This window comes from Ixodes scapularis, unplaced genomic scaffold (assembly GCF_016920785.2).
Source record: "Ixodes scapularis isolate PalLabHiFi unplaced genomic scaffold, ASM1692078v2 PGA_scaffold10__122_contigs__length_95168666, whole genome shotgun sequence".
Taxonomy (NCBI): domain Eukaryota; kingdom Metazoa; phylum Arthropoda; class Arachnida; order Ixodida; family Ixodidae; genus Ixodes; species Ixodes scapularis.
In genome coordinates, this window is record NW_024609836.1 from 39,002,435 (window position 1) to 39,019,640 (window position 17,206).

At 47.8% G+C, this 17,206-nt stretch overlaps 1 protein-coding gene across 1 annotated transcript in view; it reads right to left on the reverse strand.

The window, feature by feature from the left end:
- Positions 1–16,929, reverse strand: part of LOC120849679 (kunitz-type serine protease inhibitor taicotoxin-like) — a 35,156-nt gene extending 18,227 nt beyond the window's left edge. The window contains exon 1 of the mRNA XM_040221895.1: positions 16,860–16,929. Within this exon, the coding sequence (XP_040077829.1) occupies positions 16,860–16,929 (70 nt within the window). The remainder of the gene's footprint in view (positions 1–16,859) is intronic.
- Positions 16,930–17,206: the final 277 nt, after the last annotated feature.

Sequence of the window (17,206 nt, forward strand, 5' to 3'; positions counted from 1 at the left end):
GCTCCTTGCGCAGGGGGTAGCGGTGACGTCAGAACGCCGAGCCCTGATTGGCTGATAGAGCCCCCCTATCTGAGCGTCGTCTGCTTCTTTGCAACGTCGTCTGCTCGTAACGTCGTCTGCGTCTGTCTTACGTTTCCTGCGACTTTTGGGAGTGCAGAGGCCAGATTCACGAAACAATCTTACGCCAAAAATGTGTGTAAGACAAAACTTAAGAACAACTTCGTATTCACGAAACGAAATTTTCGTAAGTTTTGCGCAGGTTACGGCGAAATCCTACGACAGCTCCGAAGCTGTTACGCACTTCTTACGATCAAGTCAGCATGGCCGACAGCGTCGCGGTCGCGACGACCCACGGACGTTTATTTTTCTACGTGAGCTTCTCACGCGTCCTGACTTCAAGCAGGAAAAAAAAAAAGTAAAAAATATTTGAAACAGAGCACGACGAACAAGAACGCTGGATCCACAGACACCGGGGAAAAGCTCCAATGGCGACGATTCCACCGAACGCGACCAAACGAGCTGGGCAGTTAGGCTTAGCAGGCACTCCGCGACTCGGCGACCGTCTGCCCACGACCGGCTGATGTGCTGAATGGAATATGCCCGCGCGACCCTTGTGAACCCTTCCCGTGTTATACTTTGATCGCTGACCTCAATTTTAGATTAAGAGGTCAATTTCTTCCTCTTGTTATCTCCTTGTTTCCCGAGGCAACGGTGACTCTCGCCGGTGAAAAAGCGGCGAATCTCCGACAGACGCAGGAAAGGTAAAGCAGCCATCGCTTTGACTAGCAGACGTAAAGCAGACGACGTTCACTGCGCCAAACCGCCGGCGCCGTTAAAGAGTGAGGGGTCTCGCCGCACAGGAATGAAGGTAAAAAGTATTTGGGAGGGAACTTGCGGACACAAAGCAAACAAACCTAGGCGCCCCAGGACACCTCGCCAGTGAGTCCTTTGACTTCCCTCCTTGATGCGCGTCTGCTAGTTGTTAGACGAAAACAACGTACCGCTCGAGTTATTTCGTCTGCCCTCCCTTAAAGGCCAAGTCGAGTTCGCTCCGAAAGTCGCAGGAAAGGTAAGACAGACGCAGACGATGTTGCGAGCAGACGACGTTGCAAAGGAGCAGACGACGCTCAATAGGGGGTCGCGATCAGCCAATCAGGACTCGGCGTTCTGACGTCACCGCTACTTCCTTTCTCATGCGCAGAAGACGAAAATGAGCCCACTTGCGAGGCGTATAGACTGCAAAGAATGCTTATCCCTACCTGATGGATGCTAGGAGGGTATGCATTCCATATTTTTTTACTGATCTCTACAACAATTGCTAAATTGCGCTTCCCCGCTCCGTGATTGCGGCTGCCGGACGACCATCTTGGGACACGGAAAATTAACCTTTTGGAGCGTTGCAGAGGCTGGCCGGCAGCGTGCTGCAGACATGTTTTTTGCTCGTTTGTCGTCATTGGGAGCGTTAAAGTGGCCCTGCAATAACTTTTGGACTGGTTTTTAATTTGGACTGAACCTGAGCGCACTGAACGTAGTAATTTAAAGAAACTTTTCTCCAATTTCGCTTTATTTTAAAAGTTATAGGCAAATTAGACTTACAAAAACAAGCAAAAAATAACATCCTTCATGACGTCTTAGGTCCTGGTTTGAGTGGCCGTGAAGTAGTGAGCTCATCGAGCGCTCACGGCTGCCGCACTCAGTGTCGACGGCTCGAGAGGGTGCCACTAAAGCACGTGTTGACTAGGCTGTATGAAGTGGGCGGCCAGGACAGCTCGCATTGCATTTGCCGCGCGATTAAAGACTAATTCGGCATAACACTTCATTGGCCACAAACGACGGTAAACACGGGGTAAAGATCAGTTCAGAACGGGAGCCACTTCGCGCTGCCATACCGCCAAAGGGTCAAATCGCCAGCCAAGCCCGCGCCGAAAGCCTTGGGAACGCTCGGAACCGGTCGGATCCTCGAGCCAGTATACGACCGCAGCGCCACCGCGTACATCCGGGACCTTTCTAAGCCCATTGTTCGTCGGAGCCTCATCCCACTACGCCTTTCTAGTACAGTAAAACCTTGTTATAACAAAACGGGATATAACAAAGCAATCATAATTCCCCTTGCTTGCTAATAGTGGGAAGAAATGGACATTGGCTATAACAAACTAATGGTTATAACGAAATAATTACGACCGCTCCTTCAACTTTGTTATAACGAGGTTTTACTGTATGCGCCGTTTTTTTCACCGCTTGGTGGCGGGTTTGTCGACGAGTCTTTTCTTGTTTCCGTACTTTATAAACTGCATTTGTTTCTTTTCTGATCTAAAATACTGAACAAAAACTACTTTTATAAATAATTGAAACGGTTCGCGATACTTATATTTTGTTTCGACTAAAAAAAAAGCTTTTAGCGGCTCTGACCAGTAGTAAGCCCAGGACCAAAGACGTCACATATTCCGCGCTTTCGGCAACGCGGGTCGCCCTCGTAGGTGGAGGAGGTTTCCGCGTCGTCCGGTTGAAATATGACTCACTGATATTTAGTTATTCTCGCCCGCTGGCTTACCCGAACCCAAAGAGACGTGGAAACCGCAAAAGAGGTAGACGCTTAAGTATGATTGCAGCTCCCCTTTAAGTCCACACTCCTTTACCCCTACTCTGACGCTCCGAGTTTCATACTCCAGGCACAGCAACTAAACGGCGCATGGCGTACAGGAGCGCGACACACCGAATCTATTGACAAGCCGCACAAGCTCCTTCCCACCGCACGGTTATGACGAACCTGGCATCCCGTGGATACGGGTGGGAGAAGCCAAAATTATTTCGGTGGTAAATTAATTAAAGCCAGTGTAGAGCGGCAGGGTACAAAGTAAAAGAGAGGGCGACGTTATGAAGTTTCTACGAACGTTTAAGTATTTCTTAGAGGTTTGGAGACTCGCTTCGAGCACGTGCGGGGAAAGGCACCTTGGCTGATCTATTTATTGACCGTGCAAGCTGTTTATATTTGAATTAAAGACAACATTCTTGAACTTGTTTGTCGACGCACGAAACCCTCACACTTGCCAGATATTTCGTGGTTCCATATTGCAGCGAGACGGAATGCGATGGAAGCTGTTGATGTGCTATGCCGATACCGGAACACTGTCGTTCAATAGATAGCACGTCAATTCGTTTCAGGCGAGACATGAACATGATGTTTCGGCTTTCCATTCGAAGTATCTTGATTCTCTGGGCAAAGCATCCTAGAAAGGGCAGCGCTCCGACTGTCTTCTCATCTCAACAACTTTTCTGTCGCTGTGCTGTCGGTAACCTTCCGTTCAATAGATGAATTCGTTTTCAGGCGAGATGCACGAACAAACCTTTCCCGCAATGCTAACTGATGCTTCGGCTTTCCAATCTAGGTATCTTTATTCGCTGCAGCTGGACTAAGCAGTTTAAAAAGGGCAGCCGTCCCACTGTCTTCTCGGCCGGTAACTTTTCTGTCGCCGAGCTATCAGCACGCTCGTTCGATAGATTACTTTGTTCTCAGGCAAGGCGCATGAACAAACCTTTTCCGGAATGCTAATTGCTGTCTTGGCTTTCAAATCAAATTGTTTTTACCTGCTGGATTAACCACTAATGACTGAAAAGGAGCAGCTGTCCGGCTACGCCTTTTGTTTCAACAATCTCAACAATGGCACAGCCATCTTGTTTGTGGACGTGACATCACGGAGCGCAAAGAAGTCACTTGTGCTCCAAGAAATGCTCGGAGCACGAAGAGCACGCTCGAGTGTCAGTCTCCGGCGGCGCTCCCCTCTGTTTAGTGAAAGGAGCGCCAAACGCTCGCAATGTGTAAACTATAAGAATTTCCTTTGAAATCGCATAAAATTTTTTGCAACAGCACGGCACCGCAAGAAAATGCGCAACTTGTCGAACGTCGAGTCTCGCCGGTCTTGCGGCGTGATCAAAGCTTCCTGGGCCTGCCAAACTGCTGCGTCTCTGTGCCTTTTCACGCTTGGATACTTATCAAGAATCGATGCCATGGCAGAGCTTTGAAGGTATGTCGCACATAGGCGTCTTCTCTATCACCCAGCTGTTCCAGCGAGTTGCTATCAATAGGAAACGAAATCGGTGGTTGCTATTATGGATTAACCTTCCAAATCTACTAAAATCGATCACATGACAGCACAAATAGAGCAATGCTGTGGAAAAAGGTAGGTTTTCGAAGGCAAAAGTATGAAGCGGCGATATCTGAAAGGGGCACTGACACCCCAAAGGTCGTATTTATTTTTATTGTCTAAAACGATGCAAGTTGTAGTCATAGACACGCAAAAAAAACCGCATCGCGAAAAAAAATTTTCCCGCGCGCGCGCGCGCCTTTTTATTTTTGGCGTTTGATTTTCCCGCCTCTCGCCTCCTCGCTTCTTTTGATCGGTGACGTCAAAAATCAGGAAATTTAGAAGCTTTGTAGGCGACATCTCTATAACATTTAATTACGGCAATCTTAAAACATGTTTTTTAACGCAATCGCGAACGCACTACGGCCCTTCTTTTTGAAATACCAAAAATCGGGAGTTCGTTGTGGTGCCGTCTCCTGGATTTGTATCCTCCAACGGAAAACAGGCGACACCGCTCAAAACCGGTCCGCCGCAACGCCGGCGCTAGCCGGCGCTCGCTCCTATCCTCCTCGCTTTGGGTCGCCATGGCAACAGCAGGGAGTGGTGACAGGAAAGTGGACTCTCAGGTCTCCTCAATTTTTGACGTCAAGGTACCGGCGCCGATCGCGCGGGAACTTCGAATTCGGCATTTGGAAATTGTTTTTTTACTTCACGAATACTGAATTCCCAAATCTCAAATTTTGAGGGTAATGTCCCGGCATTGTTTTCAATCGTTTCGGATAATAAAAAAAAAATGATTTTGATGTGTCAGTGCCCCTTGAAGTTTTTCAAACGTGGCCCGTCCATATGGTTGTGTGCAATCTGTCGTTGTCGCCATAGCTTCCTACCCCTCCTTTGTCGCCACTGGATCATGCCCGCTTCTGGACTGCAAGTGCCGCAAGTTACAAATACAGTCGTAAGAGTAAAGTAAAATGCTGCTCCAGAGGCACATGCATCTTCATGCTCTTTGCACTCACGAAACAAATCCACACGGCGTTAATTCTTGATCGGTATTCAAGCGTGCGAAGACAAAGATGCAGCACTTTGGCATGCCAAGGAAGCTTTGATCATGCCACCAGAACGGTAAGACTTGCGTTAGACGAGTTGCCCCTTTTTCTTGCGGTGCTGAGCTTTCGTAAAAATTTCCACGTGTTCTCAAACGCAATTCTCACCGTTCGGGGTTTTAACAAACTTCTTCGGTAAATGACAACGAACGAGCAGAAAACATGTCTTCAGCTTACTGCCGCCCAGCCTCCGCAACGCTCCAAAACGTTGACTGATAATCTTTGTCCCAAGGTGGCCATCCGGTGGCCGCACCTGAGCTGCAACGACCAAGCGGAGACACGCGATCCAGCAAGTTGTCGTGGAGATCAATGGTATTGCTTGCACGGAGTACTATTAGTCTTCAGAGCAAACACAAGTGTCGCTGCGGTCGCCACATCTTGATTGGGTCAGGTGTACCGTGACGTCTGGTGACAGACTCCGCTTCGCGTTCTGGCATCTGGCTGGCTTCCCTGCGCCCGTTTCCTCACGATCGGAGGTTTGTGATTATGCTGACCTACTGTTCAGCGCTGCAATGCAATTTCCAAAAAGAAGCTGGTATCATATTCTACCACCCGAAAACCTCGAGGTTAAAAAGAGCATGGACAGTCAGACTAAGGATGGGAAAGGCACCGTCAACATCGGCCGTTGTGAGCTGTAAGCACGTTGAGAAGCGGGGCTTCGTTTACCCAGTGTAAAAGGCGCTGGATGAGACTTATGCCGACAGAATTTTCATAGCTTTTCCAACCGTGTTTGTCACGTTTACCCTTATAATTGGGTTATAAGTATGGAAAGCTATCGGTGGAGGCAACTCCCGTCGATGAACCCCCCCCGCCCCCTCCACACGATATAAGGCGGTTGTGCAAGGGGTTGTGGAAGCGGCGGTGTAAGTGTTTCAGACACTGAAATTCTGTTCTTTGCAGATTCATGAGTTAAGCACGAGACACATGCGCGAAAAATCCATCCGATCCGACGTCCGATCCGACAGTATGACTGCCTGATCCGAAAAATTTGGTCGCTTCAGGCGTCAGATCGGTGATCCAACATGCGTCAAACGCGCCAGATAGTTTTGCACGGCGGACGGATTGTCGGATGCGTCCAGCCAATGACAGCACAGCTAGCGCGGACGTCATGATGACATACTTGGTCTGTCGGGACGAATAAGAAAACGGGACGGGCGACGGGAAGCCGGACGCGTGGATCCCGCTGATCCATTCGAGAAAGATGGCCCCGGCAAAGAATGCACGCGCTAACAAGAACGAGCTCCTAGCTTCGCTCGTGCGAGCTAAACCATCAATCTGGGACCAGAGATCTATGAACGCGGACCTCCGCTGGAGTGCTTGGGAGTTGGATCTCCTGGGCGGACCCGAACGGATCGTTGTGTCGCTTGTAAGATCGGAAGTGTGTGCGTGTGTCTCAATTCGGAGCGGCGTTCGGACTGTCGGATCGGACCATTCTGCCGTCCATTTGTCTCGCGCTTTAGGAGAACATCAGACCCCGCTTTGCGGGCATACAAATGGCATTTAAGTCAAAGGCCTTTGGGCGGTCTCACTTGTAATTTTCTCCCCATGGCCCAGAATATATTTAACATGTTGCTCGAGCAGAGTGCAGCTTTTTCGCTGAGACGTTTTTGTTTAGAAACAAAGTTGAAAAAAACCTCTTAATTTATTCAAATCATCAGCAGCGTTGATTGTGCAGGATGTAAATATATTGCAATGCTCCTGCAAGTGTGGTGGCATTTCTTCCTTTTCATATACCATCTGTGATTCATGCACTGTCTGCCCTGGAAACCATGCTCGGAATGTTGGTTGAAGTTTCACCTGCAGCTGCAGACCATACCTCAATAAGGCCGCATATAATAATTCACATTTCCTACGTAAAATGCGCACAAAAAAAAACCAACAAAAAAAAACAAAAGTAATATGCCGACAGCTAACGCCATCTTGGCCTTTGTAGGGCGAGTGAGGGGGTAAATTTTGTCCTCAGCAGGATGTCGCCCCGGCTCGCTGTAAAAGGTCGCCTCCCAAACTTCTCGGTGCTAATACTCTCACCATACAATGCACCTGTTATTTGTTTGGCCCCTGGTCATGAAATCATTCTCAGTTTGCCATTCCATCTCACCGAGAGCCCGATTTTGGTCATTGAGGTCTCAACCGGCTTGCACTGAAGAAGTATTAGCGAGTTCGTTTCACGGCACTCGTGCCCACGCGTGTCCACTCGCAGCGTCGAGCGGGTTCGTTTCAGCCGGCACTCCACAAGTGGTTGCACCCTCCGAGTTCGTTTCATTGCTGACACCCCACGCGTGCATGCACTCGCTGCACTGAGAAAATCGAGATTGCGCCAAAATGCAATCCCGTCGTGCCTCGCTCCGGCTAGGCCGGCAAGGTGCTGGAGCAGATGACGAAAGTTTGTCTGCTACGATGTGTCGCAGAACTGAAAGGAAAAAAAGTAGATTTTCTGATAGAAATTGCGTCCCGCGGGCAACGGAATCAAACGCGAGCTTGAAGTGTGAGCGTCTCCTATTTCATGAAGGAAGCAGTTGACAAACTGTGCTTTATTTGGAGGTTTGTCGCTCTGTTGCCATAAAAACGCTGAAATATACCAGTGTGTAAAGAAATGCTCAGAACAAATGCATCAGCGGCCCCCGAGATGTTTATCACCAACGTGTGCGGGTGAAAAATTGAACATTTGTCGACAAAACTGCCCCAGCAGAAACTTTGACTGCCCAATAAGCATCAGAGAAAGCTAAATTTAGTGATTTTACCCGAGGCTTGGGCTACATCATCATGTTTAACATTTACCTACTTCAGCTAACTTGCCCCGTCATATTTTGTTCGAGAAAGCTCTCGTTCTCGACGCCCTCACCAAAGCTAATATCTGATCCACCTGTAATGACGATCGAAATCGAAAAGTTTTGCTGGGTATTCCAGCAGACTAGTTTTAATGCGTACCCTTTCAGTGGTCCACGCATAATGCCATGCTGAAATGGATCAAGCTTCTGCTCGGACAGCATCATCCATTTTCTTCAGTGTAAACGGTTATGAGAATTGAAAGATCGCAACCAGCTGCTTTGTAGACAGCTGGTTGCGGAAATTTACGCCGTCTGTGACTATACCTATGACGGCCGTGTTGCTTGAAGTAATCGCAACTGTAAACTAAAGGCTGCAGCGACCAACGTTTGTAGATAATCGTTGGTAGCGACTGTACTCTCGCATTCCCACCCATCACTCCGAACAGCAAGGCGCCAGTTTCGGTTTGAGGTCGGTATTCTTTCTACAACATAGATGGCGGCAGCATCAGTCTTCCGCACTTGGTGCATTTGGCGAATTGGTTTGAGTCTAGTTCTCAGTGCTACACTCTGCGAGTGGAATGCATTCTGGGAGAGAACTCGAACGGTGCCAGTGCGTGTGAAACGAACTCGCTATAAAATACCGCTACCAGACGCATCGCCTGCTAACATGAGGGAATAATAATGAGTTAGTTTGCTACTAGGTAGGTATCATTCTCTGACAGAAACAAAACGACGAACAGACTGGCAAGTCATCTGCGAACAGAGCCAAAAAGGGACAATCGTCTGCTATAAATTGTGTGCTGCGCACAGTGAGATCAAAAACTAATTGAAATATGGAACATCGGCTATTTTACGGATGCAATTGTCCTGTGCTTCGTTTGGCTATGCTGATTTGTTTTCTGGCTGTGTGTAACTTGACACCCACTGGTGCTAAAACAAGAGCTTGGGACAAGCACCCACCTTACCACGATATCAATTTCACTATCCGAAAGAGTATTGGATTTAATTACTGAGTGCCTTTTCCATTGACAAGAAGGCCCCAGCATTTTTTAAGAATGCCAGTAGGGTTTTGTTGTTGCATCTTTATACTCGCAACTCATTCACTTTGCCAATTTCGTTTTTCTAGCCTGGCTCAGCTGGCAAGCTGAGCAGCGAGTCTGAAACTGTACCAATATTGTTTCCGGTCAGACTGTCCATTATTATTTATTGTTCTTCCCTGCTATTGTGATATGTCTGCACTGTAGTCATGACAGGGGCTTGAATGGTGGCTCCTACTTTCTACACATGGGTCCTAGGAAACATTTTGTAAGTGATGAGGTGCCCACAATCATGGGCGTCAGCAAAGTGGCGGAAAAGGGGGGCGGGATTATTCTGAAGGGGTGTAGCTTTCAAACCTATAACTTTAAAAGAAAACAAGGTTTGCCCCCCCTCCCCCTCCTTTTCCTGTAAAACATACTGCAGGTGCCCATGCCCGCAATTTAGGCCAACGGTTCTGGAAAGAGGGTTTGTGGAACCTCTCTGTAAAGGCATTTTAGGAGTCCGCAAAACTCTGCCGGCAATAATTTTTTTTTAAAATATGATTTGGGGCATTGAGTTGAGCCCAGCCCGGCCATGGCACATTCACAGCTCTGGGAGAAAAAGGAATCTACAGAGGAATACCTCTTTTCACTCTTCCCCCTTTTTATTCTTGGTAAACACGTTTGCAGTCCACCCCCCCGCCCCCTTCCCCTTTTTTTACATTGCCTGGTGCCTCCCATCACTTCTGCCAGTCCAAAAAGGCTTTGCTTGCCACGATTGGCGGTTTCCTTCTTTTCTCTATAACATCCTTTCTGCTAAAGTGAAAAGAGTGTAGACGGAGCTTCTTCCCCTCACCGTACCATCTTAACCTGCAACATACTATACTCTCGGGAACAAGATAATAGCCTTGTATCTTTTCTGCCGCCACAAATGCTGTGCTTAGCATGTTTTTGGCAGAGGCTTTTGCTGCCACCACATGCCACGCTATGAAGTGAGTGCCTCGGTGTGTGCGTGTCACCTGTCGCATAAAGCAGTGCACTTTCAAGCTGCGTGGATGCAATGACGGCAGAAAAAACACTAGCAGAGCGGACAATACAGAGCATGTTATTAACAGCACTGGTTAATTCCCAATAAATCACAATCTGAATCATTACTGTAAAGCCATTTATTTTTGCAAATCGGTCACAGAGGACATAATCGCGGCCACTAAATTTTGCGAATTATAGACGCCTGCATTCAAACTCTTAAAGAGATTATAAAAGCAATTTCGAAAGTTTATTTGACGTCTGAAATGGGCGTCGGGCTCATCTCAGACACTGTTGACCAAGTTCCAGCCCGAACAGAAGTTTGTGTGCCGCACCAATCAATTAAACAGTTGTGGTAATATTCGCGCGGGGACGATGCCTGAGACCCCCCCCCCCCCCCCCAAGACGGCGGCAGAAAGGTGAACTAAAGTGCGCCGTCAAAGCGTGACGACAACGGGCTCCTCGTCAGGCGATTGCTTCAAACGGTTTAAACGAATGATGCGCTCTTGGTTTAGAATTCGGTAGTGAGATGGCATACAAAAAAGTAATTTGAATGTTGGATAATTTTTTTAAAGCTGTAGTTCGGAATTAATAGGTTTCATAGTGTGTATAGGAATAGGTTCCATAGCATGTGTAGCGTGTGGGATGACAAGGAAGAAGACTTGTGGAAATAAATGACAGCTGTATGCTGTGCTGGTTTTGAGACGGTGGTGTGTATGTTTCTTTTTGTTTCCTTGTCTCAAGGAAACAAAATTTTGACAGCAAATTTTGAACCCTGCTAGTGCACACCTTTCTGATCCAAAACTGACTTCGAGACCCAGTAGGTTTCAAAGCCGGTTTCAAATAAGAAAACCAACGCAAAAGTCAACTTCGAAACCTGGGTTGTTTTGAAGTGATTTTTGGCATTAGTTCCCAAAAAAGATATGTCATCAGTTTGGTGGCCGGGAGCTAAAAGCATTTCATGCTTAAAATCATACTCATCAGTGCGGCCTTTATTATTCTCTGACTGAATCAATTCTGCTTTTATATGCAGGAGGGAACCATTTGGCTTTTCGAAGGCTTTACTGTGGTCATGGCGGCCTACTGGCTTTTCGGCTTCGCCCATGGCCAGAAGACGTACAATACGAGCTGCCTTCTTGAGAGGCTTTGTCTTATTCTAATCTACTCACAGCTACGGCCAGTTGCAATCAAGGTGATTAATACAATCAAGAAAACACCTGTAGCCTGATTGCTGATCACATAGTGCAATCGCCAAAGTCTGTGAAACTCCTGCCAGGATTGTTCCGATTTTCGAAATCATTAAAGGCTTTGTTTGTTTTTCTTGAGATGGCATGCTTCAATTCATGACCAGCTTTATTCATTTATATTCATCACATTTCTCTAGTCCTCCGTGTTGTTTCCTAGTCATCAAACTAGGTATTAGGCACCTGTATGGAGTAGTTACATTTTGTTTTTACGTTTTTATCAAAACGGTTTGTGTCACCCTGTCTGGAATTCATCACCCTTACTACGAAATGTCAAATTAATCTCACGTTGAGATACTTTTTAAAAGTGGAGATGACCGGCATTAAATGTTGTGTTTCTTTATCACTCCTGTTCATACTTTGTATATTACTTCAGTCAAAAGACACCACCAGTGTTCAATATGCCCCGTCCGAGCACAAGCTTTTCAGCCTGGATAAGGTAAGCGTGAGTGAGCACGTACTAAGCAGTACCGAAGGTAATGAGCGTGCACTGCTGCATTTTCAAAGTTTCATAAATGCTCTTTTTTAGAAAAAAATAAAAGCCAGGCATTGTTGTGGTATATTCATAACATTGTGGCTTTCTTGAAGAATGCGGGCATTCTGAAGGTGTTGCCGAAGGCTTGCCAGGGTGACAGCGCGGTCGAAGGCGACAAGTGCGAGCTAGTACACGCTCTATCGCAAGCTCTTGTTCTGCGAAAGCGCTTCTCAAAGTCGCTCTTGCATGCCTGTAGCCTTTGCTGCCCTACAGTGGTAATGGTAGGCAACTCCGGCTGACACAAGAAATCATCCCATCACTGCCACACTCCGTTTTCCTTTAAAGGGCTGCTGAACCGAAATTTGGATTTCAGAAAACGATGCAGAAGCCGTAGGCGGGACGCTACAATCCCTAAAACACTACTCGTAGTCACAAGGCGATATCTCGAATGGACGGCCGTATTTGGAGAAAAAGGTTGAGATTGAACGAGACCGATGAGGCGCGTGACGTCGAGATATCTCGTTTTCTCCTCTCTCTGCTTCGCCCTTTCAAGGCGGCGAGGTGGAGGAGACGCGAGGTCGTTCCCTTTCCTTCTCGGAGAAACAAGACAAACAAATCTGTCAAATGCGCCTCCTATTTTTAAAAATAGGGTCATCCATTCGAAATATCGCTGTATGAGTGATGTTTTGGTGTTTGTAGCATCTTGTTACACGCTTTTGCCGCCGTGTTTTATGGAATCCAGATTTCGGTTCAACATCCCTTTAAGTGCAAGTGAAACTGAAATGCCAAGAATGAGCACGTTGTCCTGAACGACAGTTGCACTGCACAAGCGCGCATGCTTAGCAACATTCAAAGCATGGAGCTTGCTCTTAAAGCCTCTGCATCAGGCTTCCTGTTGCAGCTTGTGGTACCGAAGCAAGCTTTTGGGCAGACACTTTTTTATAAGCAGAAACTTTACCTGGCACCGCAGAGCTCCAACCGGTACTCGGAGTACTTAGTTGCAGTACTTTAGATAAAACAGAAGGGCAACAGGCGAAGTAGAAACTTCACCTGCACCGCAGTGCTCCGACCAGTACTCGAAGTATTTAGTTGCGGTATTTTAGATAAAACAGAAGGGCATTGAGCAGTGCAAACTACGATTATTGTCAGGTAAGAAGTATTCAGCTGCAGTAATTGTTTTGCTTTACATACAAAAAGGCTGGAGTATGCTTAAATGCTGGGCTAGCCCAATTGCTACCAGGGGCCCTATGCTACACGACGGGACCAAGCGGAATCAAGGGACCGGGAGCCATCCAGCGACCTGGATGCAAAGATGGGTTCAGCTTCCACGGGATTGGTGCCACCTGGATCTTGTCCCAAAGGGCCAGCACCAGCTGGATAGCCTCGCATTGCGATGCGGGGATGGGGATGCCGAGCGAGCTCGGGGCATGCCGCCCACTCAGTGTGAGGGCCAGGTGCTCCCACTGACTGGCTAGGTGCATGTTGACGAGTTCCTGGAAGGTGTTGTTTACACTTAGCCGCCGGAGCTTGGCGTTCGACGCGTATGGCGGCACCCCCAGTGCCAGCTAGTACCCCTTGCGAATAATCACGTCCATCTTGCCCTTACCTCTCGACAGCAGGTTGAGATACGGATTTGCGCAGGCGATGTGGCTCACGACGAGTGGTTCGGGTCAGCCGGATCAGGTCCGACTCCTCGAGCCCGTGTCTGTGACTCGTTATCCTTCTCACCATGCGCATGACTTGCGTGGTTGTCTTGACGAGTCGGTTGACCGTGTACTTGGGTCCGCCGTCCCGCTGGAGGTGAAGGCCCCAGGATCCGAACCCGCTTCACCACCGGCACGGGGGTACCATCCTTTAACGTGAGGCGGATGTCCGCCTTCTTCTTCTTCGGGAATTGGCTTGCCCGCGCGGAGGAGCAACAGCTGAGACTTATCGGGGGCGCGCTGGAGGTTGCCGGCCTCGAGGTAGTTCTGCACCGTCTCAATGACTTCTTCGAGGAAGTCTTGCCTCCCGCTGTCCGATCCCGACGTAGCCCAAATCGTCAGGTCGTCCACATAGAGTGGCATAGAGTGTATGCTTCATCCGGGGAATCCGTTCCAGTAGAGGAGGCGGCTTGCACATCGCCAGGTAACAAGGTGGGTGACAGGACCGAGCCTTGCCGATTGCCCTTGCTCGGTATCGGGATGGTGCTTGTGCGGATGGACTCGATTCCGATGGTGGCCATCCAGTTGCTCAGGAAGTCCCGCACATAATCATACATCCAGGGCCCGCACCCAGTTGAGGCCAAGTTCTCGAACACCAGCGTGTGACTGACGTTGTCAAAGGCGCCCTTTATATCCAGGGCCAGGACCGCCCGCGTTGTCGTACAGGAGATTCTGTCAAGGATATCCTCCTTGATCTGAAGCAGGACATCCTGCGTGGAGGTGTGACCAGAACCCGAAAATGGTGTTCATGGTGGCATTGAGTTCAATACAGGATGGTCCCCTCAAATATTGCTGTAAACAGCTGATCAGGGCATGGGCATTTAAGAAACTGAAATGGAGTGTCCAGGTCTGTGACGCTCGGCGGTATACCTGATAACTTCTATTTCTTTTGGATCCTTTTCAAGGGAGTATATTTTCCACTTCGGGGCACTTTTCTTGTTTCTGGCACTTACTACTGCAGGAACTGTTTCACCCTCACTTTCTTCTTTGCTTTCACAGCACTCATTTGATGTTAATGTGGAAGGGAATTGGCCGGATTCCACTCTTCGTTCCTACGTAAAATGTGCTGGCGTCCAATACCTGCCACAAAAAGGGTACTTAAGATTCCAAAAATAACTAAGAGTCTGTAAACATATGATGCCAGCATTTCTTTTTTTTATTTCCAATGAGCAACATTATATTATGCCAAAACTCTCCCTAAATGCACACTGCATTTCACAGCGCGCTAAACTCTGCCGGAAAAATCGGCGCCTGCACGCAAAGGGGCGTCGTTTCCTCAGCAGTGTATTTTACCTTGTGAAATTTTAAGGCGCTCCTTTCTTTTGCAGCTAGAACATCCTTAAAAATACTAAAAATGCTTTCGCCACGGACGACCGAGTCTTCCACCGGCAAACGCTGTCGTTTGCATACGATACGCCTTGAAATTTTCACCCCATGGTCGATCAGGCGCCGATTTTTCCGGTTGCTTTCCCATACCTTGAGCCACCCAGAAACACCGCGCGCCCCCGTAGAAAAAAAAAAAAAAAAAAAGAATGGAACGGCATTGAGTGTTTTGTTTACTTACCGACTTCGTGCGTGGACCGCGCCACGTTGCGCAGCCTGTTGCACCCGCGTTTTGGAACTAATTCAGTTGACAGTTCCCTCCGAAGATGAAGCCACTGAAGCCACGGCGGTAATCGGACTGGTAGGCTGCTCCCTTTCGAGCGGGCGGAAGAAGACTACGAAGAATTCGGCAGCGAACGGGCGGAAACTCGATTACGTACAGCTTCAGTAGTCGACGCTTTGTTTTCTCGATTGCGTTCGCGGCGTTCACCGTGGACTCGCGCACTCGGCCGTAGCCGAACGGCCGAACCAGCTGGACGGCTGCCGGCGCGCGTACCGACAGCGTCGCCATAGCAACCACGCCGCGAGTGTGGTTGCCAGACAGAATTCACACGATTTTTTTTTCTCGTCACTCACGTTGAGTTACTAGAAGTTAGGCGCGTATCATTATAATACATTATGCTGTAAGAAGTTATTAAGGGATATGTGTACCTACCTAAGACAAATACAGAAAAAATATTATTGAAAAATAAAATTGGCGTAATCTTTTCATATCTTGATTAAGACCAGCGTGGTCACCGGGCTAACCGATGCGCGAAATAGGAGGGCATATATACCGCTCGGGGCACTTGTTGTATTGTATAAAAAGTAGGATGTATGTGCTATTTGTTGTGTATTGTGCAGTTGATCAGTGCTTGTATGCCCTTGTGTGTGTACAGTGTTGTGTGTATGTCCATGTCGTACGTGAATGTAATCGCGCGGTGGGCAGCAAAAAATCTGCTGTTTTCTTTTTTCAAATGTTGATCACTTTTTTTTTCGTCGCTAGATGGGGGTTGTCGCCGCCCAATTTGAAAAGTGTGCCGGTTGATGGTCTATAACTATTGGAGGGCTGGATGCCATTAGTCCATCCGTCGTGTTGATCGCTCCGGCGAGTTGTTCGGTTCCGCTGGTAGCTGTGTCGTCGTGTTATGCTGCCTGATTGCAACAAAAGGAGGTTAGGCGGCTTCCCCAGCGCGTGTTCTAGGTGCTGAATGCCGCTGTTCACGCACAAGCGTTCATGAGTGGATAACGCACGTAACAGAGGTGAGCACAGGCAATAGTTAATCGAGAGCCACACGGAGCGCGAGTGCGATACCTCCTAGCCGCTGTCGACAGAGGGTGTCGGAGCGATTCGTTGTCAACTTGTCGTCCACGGCAAGTGGGTGTTTTGTTTAATAAAGCCAGCCTGTCAGTGTTTTGTAAAGCTATCCCTTCTTTATAAGCGCTTCTGATGCGATGAAAATGCGACCGGCATCGAGCAGGCCGAGCGAGACTTCGGCGACAGTCTTGGCTGTTCATTCTCCAGCGGTTTCGGCCTTACTCGTATTATTTGCGGTGTTGGCGCTTGGACATAGAGATGTTTGGAAAGTTTTTTGCGCCTACAGATGACACCAAACGAGTGTGCGAGCCGTATGCTCTTGCTCCGGCGAGAAGCCGCGTACGGCTCGCCAGGCTCGTATCGCCTGTCGCATACTGGCCGCCATATTGTTTTTAGGGTGTTAGCAGTTAACACGATTTTCACCACCTCCGGCGGCTAACACCCTTACACGAATAAAGGCGTTAGCCAGAGGACGAGCCATTTACACGAATAAGGGTGTAAAAATTTTAAGTGTGCATCCTGAGCTGCGCGCAAAAATATATTAAAACGTTCATCAGAAAGAACAAACATCTATTAAAGTAAGTGTTTTTATTTCTCTTTAGTAATACAAACGGCCTCTTTTAAGCGCAAGAATAGTCCTACATACTTAAAATTTACGCATATAGTTAAGCGAACATTTTCAACAAATAACATTTACAAATAACATTGAGAAATATCCTACGTTATAACAATATTTGAAAGCAGCGCAATAGCACGACTCACCTTTTGTGGTTTTTGCGTTCACCACGCGACAGGCCAAGGTGACTAAAGTAACCACAAAGATAAACTGCATTGTTCACCGTTGACTATTTGTCGCTGACAAGCAACTCAATTTGTTGACAAACGCCTCAGATTCTGAAAGCCAGGAAATGCGTCCTAGCAACAGGATAAACGCCCATTTTATATTTTGAGCACCAACGCATAAGAGCCAAAAAAAAGTATAAGCAGCTTGCACTTTTTTCTCCCTTTTAAAACGTAGAATCCGTTCAAATATTTTCTTAAAAAAAAAAAAAAAAAAAACTACAGAAAAAACAACGTAGTCGTCATTAATCATAGCGTAAGGGTAACGA